The sequence below is a fragment of the Engraulis encrasicolus genome, chromosome 19, assembly GCF_034702125.1.
Source record: "Engraulis encrasicolus isolate BLACKSEA-1 chromosome 19, IST_EnEncr_1.0, whole genome shotgun sequence".
Taxonomy (NCBI): domain Eukaryota; kingdom Metazoa; phylum Chordata; class Actinopteri; order Clupeiformes; family Engraulidae; genus Engraulis; species Engraulis encrasicolus.
Window position 1 is genome coordinate 11,448,389 of NC_085875.1, and position 10,000 is coordinate 11,458,388.

The 10,000-nt window shown below is 44.7% G+C and overlaps 1 protein-coding gene across 1 annotated transcript in view; it reads right to left on the minus strand.

Annotated features, from left to right (window-relative positions):
* Positions 1-10,000, minus strand: part of LOC134435204 (ryanodine receptor 3-like) — a 414,716-nt gene that overhangs the window by 41,239 nt on the left and 363,477 nt on the right. The window contains exons 91-95 of the mRNA XM_063184070.1: positions 8,206-8,287; positions 6,394-6,923; positions 5,990-6,193; positions 5,013-5,351; positions 4,336-4,584 (exon numbers count right to left, since the gene is read on the minus strand). Coding sequence (XP_063040140.1) covers positions 4,336-4,584; positions 5,013-5,351; positions 5,990-6,193; positions 6,394-6,923; positions 8,206-8,287 — 1,404 coding nt within the window. The remainder of the gene's footprint in view (positions 1-4,335; positions 4,585-5,012; positions 5,352-5,989; positions 6,194-6,393; positions 6,924-8,205; positions 8,288-10,000) is intronic.

Here is a 10,000-nt window from a genome sequence, read left to right on the forward strand (position 1 = left end):
TAATAAAAAACACGGAATTCTAAAATATGAACTACTTCTGCTACTGACTACTGTGGCTATGGAGAGAGTGTCCAGATCCCCCACCAGAACAATGCTATCGACATCATGCATAGGAAGTGTAGGCGTTATTACCCCTAAAGTTTAATTCATTTCCCCTCATTTTACAAATGTCCGCCATTTTGTAAAATACAGACACCATTTTGTTTCCTACTGTACCTGATCAGATTACATACGTGGCTCAGCCCCGCCCCGTATGTATAAAACCCCAGGTCAAGGTATGCATATTGCTTTCGCCTATTCCCCTAGGCCCGACGCCCTAGGCCGGACCCCGACTTCCTCCATCGAGATGTGAGAAGTGCCGGGACACGTCTCCTTAGAGGGACGTCTATTTTAGAAATTATTGAAACTGTAAGTTATCTTGGCCAGGTTAACACTACGGTCGATATATTTCTTCCTTCAACCGGTTTTCGTTTGTAGGCCCCTATTGCATTTGACTTTTGCGGACACTGCTAGGAGAGCAGTGAGTCAGGACCCACGAGGAACTCACGCGCTATAGGATAACTTTTGTACGGGGACCAATTTGTTATCTTTTTACTGGTACCGAAATCAAGGGACCTCGCTAGAGTCCACGGAGACTCGGCTGAGCTGATTGTCTGTTCCCCAAGCGAGTGGACAGCCGGTTTAGTTTTACGCGTGGAGGTCTACGTGCACCCCGCCCTTCTCCACTGGACTTCGCAGGACGGCCCCGCAAAGACAATGGATGTACACAACGAACACACTTCCTTTCCCCGTTCAACGAAGCAAGACCTTTTTGGACATATTACAACCTCGCGCGGAAGCGTGTATAGCTTGGAGATCAAAAGGACCTCGTGCGCACGAAGACGCACACAACCACTCGCCGAGAGATCAAGGATTTTCTTCTCTTCCTTACAAGGATAAGCAGTAAGCACGAAAAATGGGCAAGATACGCAGTTAGAAACTGTTACATAGCTTTGAGAGTTGTGTTTAAATATCCACATTGTAGAGTGTGAATTATTTTATTTTGGTGTATTTTGTTTCTATCTGTTCTTTCCTTTCTCTCTCTCTTTCTCCCCTTTCATCACCACAAATAGCCACAGGCTATTCTTAGTTTACTGTAGTTGCAGGATGGGATACTTGCACCCACATGTAAAAAATTATCCACTCACAGAGTACACGTACCAGTGTTTTAACCCAGAGAGTTTTCGGTCGAGGACGTAAGCTATTGTCGGAAAGAGCGCAAAACGCTCCCTTTCCCTCACCCCACACATTACTGTTACGCCTTTTGACAAAGGACAGTATTCTCTGATTAGGGTGAATCTGTCTTGAGATAGTTCCGCTTTATCAGGCCGAATGCTTAACGCCCCTCCTCGTATCTCATATTCGGTCCTGCGCGCAGCGTCTGCGCAGAATCATTTGAGCCATGTTCATCGAACATACATCTCTCTCTCTCTCCTCCCATCCGCTCGGCACACGCGGTCATAGAGGTGGCGCGCGCTCACAGAAAGTCGCTGCCACTCGCCCTCCTCTCTCTCCACCGTTGCACTCTCTCGGCATAGCGTAACACACACACACACACCACACACACACAAGGCATAGCGCATCCTCTCATACCCCGTGTATATATTGTATATTTTAATAAGGTTCTTATGCCTGCAAGTCAAATTGGCTGTATCAGTGTTATGACGGATGATGGTTTACAAAATAAAATGTACATTGTGGTGAACCGTGGTTGTTCTTATTTGAACAATTTCTACGAAGTCAACTACAGAAAAGAATTCAACAAATCCTGCAGATTATTGTCAATAATGGTCATGATTTTATGAGACGGGTTCATGAACGTGTTTTATGCAATATCATTAATAGACAATTGACGAGTCCATGAAGTACACACCTACACCATTATTGATACCAGCGTGAAGAGTTTAACACACTCTTCAAGATACTTTTCTTATTACTCTTATTCCTCGCATATGAGTAATAACACATTACATATTTGGAACTGTATAAGAATTGTATACTTATTCATGTAATTATAATTGCATTACTGTACTTCCCTTACATTTAACGTCGTACCATTAATGGTAGTTGACCCTACATATTTTGGTGCCCGTGTGTGAGGAAGAATAGTCCCGTACCATGGGCGGGGCCGCTATTAGAGGCTAGGGGATGCTTAGCTTCCCCAAATTTGTCATAAGAAATCAAATAAAAGGAAATTTTAAATTTTATATATTTTTATATCAAGCGATGGAATGTCGCTGGCACACACAATGAACCAAAACGAGGGTTTCCTGCTGAATGGCCTATCCACCTTGTTGATCTGTTTCGTTGCGGCGATGTCATGGCGGCGGATCACCAATCAGTGTCAGTTTCTACTGGCTTCAACAGAGAGCAGGAAGGGCACGGTTCGTTGCTTACGAAATGAAATCTCGGAATGTTTAATTATTCGTTAAAAATGACCTCTGGAATAATTGGGTTTCCACTATCATTTCAGTTTCAGATCATTCGGTTTTTTTTTCCTCACAGCCATAGGTCACAAGTGAAATTTTCTCTTGGAGCATTCGTTATTCAACCACATAGAGGAATTATGGATAGCCTAGTTGGCGAATTCTAAATGGATTATTTTGCCTATCTTCAAGTAAACCGGATTAACAAGGACAGAATAAGGTAGGAAAATCCGTTTTCCTGATGTGCTGCGAAGCACTAAGTTTACTATTTGTGGCATGTTGTTGTCAATGTTGTTATCGATTCGATGTCTACTTGTTCTTCCGTTTAACTAGCCATCACTTCAGTTCATAGGCGAATACCTGTGCTATCTGTCACATGCTAACACCACTTTCCAAAATGCACCCTTTTCTGAATTCATGGTGGGCTGCCGGTGGTTTAGTTACATATGTAATGTGATGTGTGTAGATTCGCTTGTGTTTGTTGGGCATCTGCGTGTGAACTGGAGTGAAACTGTGTACAGTGCGAGGCAGCGAGAACAAGTGTCTGGCTGCGCAAAGTACTAGTAAGCTACATTTTAGCTCCCTAGACAAAGCTACATCAATTCGAAATATTAAGGTAAGCTACAGCCAACTGGAGATGTATGTGAACTAATTACAAGTACTTCAAATGAAATTCAAAATTACTGCATGTTTGTATTATTTGGGCTGCAAAACCGACATCTGATATGTCTGTTGTTATGATAGCCCCATTTTTGATATTTGTTTGGGCATGGTAATATGCACAATCAGCTGGCTTCTTTTGCTCTCCTGTCTCCCCCCGTGTGTGCGCATTTGCCTGTATTAGTTTTGCGAGTTTGATTGCCGAGTTTTGTACCGGTCTGATGGAGGTAGAGGACTAGCGCATGAAAATGTCAGTCTGGTGTATTGTTTTAATTGATTGCTCGAGACATTTTTGAGAGATAATAGTCCTTGGTGTGGCAATAGCGTCTTCATCTCTGCCTTCAGTGTGTGTGTGTGGGAGTGGTGCTGTCGCGTTTGGACAGTTCCATTGGCGCACGGGCATGAAGACCCGTAGTTGCGCAAGGAAATGTCAGTTTTATTTGTTCACATTTTGTTTCAACATTCATCTAATGTATTGATAATATATCAAAAAGCACGCGGTTAGGGCTTGCGTGGCGACTGATCAGTGCCCCAGGACCGGATACCACAACAGTTTCTCCGATGACGCCCCCCCCCACCCTTTTTTTTTTTTTTTTTTTTTAAGCTTCCCCAAGAGTCTTGCTGTAGCGCCGCCTATGCCCGTACCCATAAATGTAGTAGAACCTACATATTTTGGTGCCCTTGCGTGAGGAAGAATATTCCTCACGTCCAATAACTGTAGTTTTACCTACATATTTTGGTGCCCCTGCGTGAGGAAGAATACTCCTCGCGTCCAATAAATGTAGTTTTACCTACAGAAGATTAGGAAAATGGCTAAAAAAATCGACGATAGATTAGGGCTGTGCAATATATCGTAGTAACATCGTGATATCAATGTTGCTGTCAAACAATATAACATTTCATAATATTGATTTGAAACAATATTTTTGTCATTTGACCAAATGGTAGGTTACGCTAAGCGCAATGCATTCGAGCACATAGCAGACATTCTACCCAACACTCATGCAGAACACCACTGTGTGTTTCTCTATGCCTCTCCACGCCAACTGCTGAAGGGAGCGAAGACTGAATTCTTTAGCACAATTCATTTGTCTTTAAAAGAAATACTGTCTAAAATATCGCGATATCAATATTGACTGAAATAATAGTGATATTGATTTCTCTCATAATCGAGCAGCCCTACGATAGATCCAAACACTTAATAGCCAACCTGGGCCTTCTTCTGCTTGACGGCGGCGGCTAAGGAGGGTGCGTCCACCCCCACCACCTCGGACACGTCCCCCAGGCCGGGCTCCACGTGCTTGCCGCCCTCCTTCTTGGGCTGGATGTTGAGCAGCTCGGCCAGCAGGTCGGCCTCCGCCTGGTCCGCCGCCGCGTTCTGCTCCAGCTGCGTCACCGACAGCACGCCGTCGCACGCCTCCATCTTCTCCGCCTCCAGCACGTCGCCGTGGATACCAAACTGGGTGGTGGTGGCGCCGTCGTCCAGGTCAAACAAAGTTAGTATAGTGGAAAGAAAGTGTACTTTTCACACAAGTACACTTCTGTATGTACTTTGTAAATGGTATACTTTGCTATGCTGAAATCTCTATGGTGCATTGCGTTGTGTGTGCCTGGTTCCTTTCCCTTTCCCACCCCAAATCTCTCTCATACTTCCTCCCTGTCATTCTTCACTGTCTCAATCTGAAATAAATAACCCGTTAAGACACAGCGTTGCTGTTACCAGAATGGCAATGACCAAGTCGTAGCGCAGTACTAAAGGACCTGTGTTATGTCATAGTATTGAAGTACTAGGGCAGTTAACTTTTCAACTTGAGGTACGGCGTGCATTAAGGGGCTACATTAATAATAATAATAACAATAATAATAACAAGAAAAGATCTGTATTACCTGCGTGGGGTCGGGCATGTTTCCAAGTATGTCGGTGACCTTCATGTTCTTGGCCCCCTCCACCAGCCCGCCGCCGAACATGGAGGTCCACAGGATGTGGAAGAAGCCCCACACCAGGCTGAAGAGGAAGCGGAAGAGCCCCGTGAAGATCACCCAGAAGAAAGAGAAGAAGCCGCGCACCATCTCCCGCACGCTCATCTTGCGGAAGCGCCGGTACTGCCGCCGCATGCTCTTGAAGGTCAGCAGGTTGCGGAAGCTGGCCAGGCTCTTCCTCATGGACACGCAGGCGCAGGAGAACGCCGAGGAGGACTCCAGGCCACCGTCCTCATCTTCTTCGTCCTGCACAGTAAGGTAATGGGGTGTTACTATTCCTGAGTAAACTTAAAGGTGGGGTTGCAGGTTAACCATTTTTAGAAAATGTACTATTATGACATCATGTTGGGGGTTCCGCAGGCTCATAGGAGTCTACGTAGAACCTTAGAATCCTGGGGGAGTTCCCCCAACGTGATGTCATACCTGCAACCCCACCTTTAAGGCTCCTTTCCACTGCCGGTTATATGGTAGGCCTACAGCTCGACTCAATTGTAAAGCAAAAAGGGGCGGCTGAGTTGCGCTGTATTGAGCTGTAGGCCTACCAGAAAACCAGCAGTGGAAAAGAGGCATTATATTACTCCAGATAGAGTATTTGCAATACTGTGGAAAGTCAAAAATGACTAACAGTGGAGTCAAAAGTCACTGTAAAATTTTGCAGTCAACTCTACAGAAAGATGATTACCGCCCACCTTGGTCCACTTTGGTCAGGTCCCACCAGTGTTGAATATTTTTTGCACATTCCATTGTTCATATTTACACAATATGGAGTGAAATTATCTTTGAAAATGTTACACTGACTTAAGAGTAAGATCAACACTAAGTTTGAGTGGGGCCAAATATTAATACCAACTCTTTAAGAGTTCAAATAACACTGGTATTCTTACTGTGTGCTCCTCGGCCCCGACGCTCTGCGTGTCATCGTCCTCGTCCTCCTCGGGCCGCTCCAGGGCGTCAGGCTCGGAGATCTGAGAGGCCAGCTGCATCTCGAAAATGGTGTCCTCGCAGAAGTTGACGAAGAGCTCCATCTTCTCACTCTCGCCGCCCTCGTTGACCACGTCAAAGATGAACTGCCGCTTGGACTCTTTCACCTGATAAAACATGTGTAATATCAGTGGATTTATGCAATGAGCTATGTGGATTGTGCACTGTATTATGGGTATCCCCTCTGGCATTTTGACATTTACTCTAAAGTTCTAAAGAATGTTGGGCTCCATAGTAAACAGTGTAGAATTTCAGAATCTTGCATTGTTGTAGAACATTTTACAGAATATTCAAAAAGTGTCTCTACCTGGGGCTTCTCCCACTGTGTGCGGCTCGACTCGCTGATCTCAAAGTAAACACGCTCGATGCGCTTGGCGCTGCCCAGGATCTCAATGCGGCCCAGGTACGGCTCAAAGTAGCTCAGCAAGCTCTCGCCAAGGTCAAGGAAGGTCGCCAGGCGGCTGTCATGCGGCATGTGCTCTGAGAGGTTCGTCAGCAGCACGGCAACGTTGAAGCCGATGTCCTTGGCGGGCTCGTGGAAACGCTCCACAAACTCCTCGTAGTTGAACATGTCGTTCTCGTCGGCCTTGACGCAGGAGAGCAGGAACTCGATCTCGGACTGCGAGTACTGCTTCTGGTTCTCCATGGACTTCTGGAACTCCTTCTTGGAGATGACACCCTTGCTGTCCGGGTCGTACTCCTTGAAGTTGTCTGAGGTAGTTAGGTCCTTGAGCTTGAGGAACATGTCGAAGAACTTGAGGATCATCTCCACGTTGCTGGACGACTCCACCAGGGTGTCCACCATCTGTTTGCCGATGGTGCCGTTCACCACATTGCCTAGACACATTACAGAGAATATCAGAAAAATATCAGAAAAATTTCGACAAAATATATGAATGAAACTGCTAAAGTGGTTCATTAGGCCTGCTGATAATACTTTAGGAACTGTTTCATTTTCATCAACATGTCAGGTTTCTGGCCGTGAAAAACGAAGCCGTTCATAAAATGCATATATTGCATTATGTTTTGCAGTTATCTTTTTCCTGTGGCTTTAAAACAAGTCCAGTGCAACATATTCCAAATAACACAGCACTGTTAATTTTGGAATCCAGGTTGCTCACCACTGCATTTAAGAGATTGATGCTCAAATTAATGGAGAGGAATAAGAGTGGCTGTACAACAATGTGATGCTTTGGCTTTTATGTCTCATCTTGGCATCAGCAACTGGAACAAATTCTACCAATGTGTGTGCAGTGCACATACTTTCTGCACGAAGGGAGCAGGAAAAAAACCCTAATGAGTGTCTTAATGTGCACAAGAAGACAGTGTGAAAGTTACCAAGAAAAGACACATTAAGTTAACGGTTTGGAGAGCGTGAGAGATACACACAGGTTAATTTTCGCCAATTTCCCAGAGTTTCTGCTAATTGCTCTACAGCGTCTTTCTAAGAAAACATAATGGCCGGCCGAGCCATGTTTGGGAGGACGGACAGCAGCTGTGCCTGCGCCGGTGTAGTCAGTGTAGTGTTCTGAAAAGCGATGTGTTTCTGCCGGTGCGAAGATTAAAGTATCATCAGCATCTGTGGCGTCCTCTGAACCCATCGGCCGTAATGAGGATCACAATTACAGCTAACCTTATTAGGGGCGCAATTATAAACACGCTCAATCTGTTACCTTATGGCTCCGCAGAGAGAGAGAGAGAGAGAGAGAGAGAGAGAGAGAGAGAGAGGGGAGAGGAGAGAGAGAGAGAGAGAGAGAGAGAGAGAGAGAGAGAGAGAGAGAGAGAGAGAGAGAGAGAGAGACAGAGAGAGAGGAGGGGGGAGGCCAGCAAGAAAAGAAATGCCTGACAATGAGTGCAGTGTGTATACTTTGCCAATTTCAATGACTCAACAGTTTTATGTCTCAACAATGTTATCCCTCCTCTGACAGCGAAGTGGGTCATGATCTAATTCACGAGTCTGAGAATGAAAGCGTCAAAAACAAATATGCGTATGGACAGCTGACAGAACAAAAGAAGTACAAAAATGTAGTGCATTTATGTCTGTAAGACAGTTAAAAAGAAATGAAGATGTTTGGAGAGAGAGAGAGAGAGAGAGAGAGATGGATAGTCATGGTGGAACCTTCTAGAAGAGAGAGCATCATGACGATCATGTCCTTCTGCAGATCCATCAGCTCTTTCAGCAGCTCGATCTGGCTGGAGTCCTGTGGAAAGACAAGGCGAAGATAAAACAAATAAGGTTTATTCATGTAGAGAGAGAGAGAGAGAGAGAGAGAGAGAGAGAGAGAGTGAGTGAGAGAGAGAGAGAGAGAGAGAGAGAGAGAGAGAGAGAGAGAGAGAGAGAGAGAGAGAGAGAGAGAGAGAGAGAGAGAGAGAGAGAGGTAGAGTTGCATCTGTGGTTAGTCAAGAAACTTCAGGTGTTCATAGGTACCCAGAAGAATGCATGTAGAGAGCAGAGAGAGGGTCCGAGGCACTCAAAATTTTATGTCCCACACATTAAAATAAAGGACTTTTACTTTACTTCAGAGTGCTTCAGACCCTCTCTCTGTTCTCTAAATTATGTTTATTGCCCTAAGTTTCACAAGCTGTCTGGCATGGCTTCATATCCTTAACATCCTTCCAGGGCTGCAAGAGATACAGTCAAGAAGAGCAAAGACACGAGCAAGCCCATTCGTCCCACAGCCCATTGGTCATCACTTTTAACATTCAAGACTTTTAACATCTATTTTTAGGCCCATTGGTCCCACAGCCCAATGGTCCCACAGCATATTCCTGTAGCTCCATGTTCCCACATTTCAAAGCATTTATTCAAATGTAGGCCCTACAGTATGTTCCATGGTGGGGAGAAAGACAAAATTCTCTTAATTTACTCGGAAATGTGGGACCATGGAGTTGTGGAACATAGGGCCTACAGTGTTTCCCACAGGAATTTTGGAAACTATGGGGGCAGCCGGGATTTTTTTTTGTCGGGGGGGGTTTCACGGGCCTTTTTTTGTCGGGGGGGGGGGGGGGGGGGGGGGGGGGGGGGGGGNTGTGGTATTAACGCAGTGTAAATGCAAAATGGCAAAACAATGAGTACAGTATGACATTGGCGCATGGAGAAACTATAGGCCTACGCCTACATTTCAGCCATTTATATTTTGAGAAATAAGGCTACATAATACACATGCAGGGGTCTATGTAATGAAAAAAATAATAAAACAAAATAGGAGCAGAGATAAGAATTTAAGATTGCTGTGAAATTGTTAACGCATAAACAAAAAGGGTCTAAGAGGGTAGGCTATGCCTTTCCCCCACACACACATAGGCGTACACATTCTACATGAGGGGGTGCTGGTCACAGGGCCAGTTATTCAAAATTCCTCCCATTAAAAGGGCTGAACAACATATTACACATATTACACATTTATTCATTACACATTCATTTCTATATGCAGCCCGATGTCTCCTCTGCCTTGTCAATGAAGGCCTGTCACCTAACTCATTACAACTGTAAAACAAAGCCTGGGGAGTGTTAGTAAACTCATCCCAACTGTCCCTTCTCGGAAGGTTTTTTTTTTTATTGCTCCCAAACCCAAGTTAACTACAACAACTTGACAAGGCTTTTGATCCCTCTCTCTTTCAAGCACTTGTGGTTTTCTCTATAGGATGTATTTACTCCAGGAAGAAAATGCGAAGGAAATCGTAATTGAAATCGCTTTTAACAAACACGGAAATCGTAAAGAAAAAAAAAAAAACCATTAACAATAAACAATTACATTTTCGGAAACTATGGCGGCCAAATTTAAACTATGGCGGGCCGCCATAGTTTCCTCAATGTATGGGAAACACTGGCCTATATTTGAATAATTTCTTAAAAATGTGGAAACATGGAGATGACCCCAGATGAAAGACACCTTCCTTCCTAGCTATTCCAT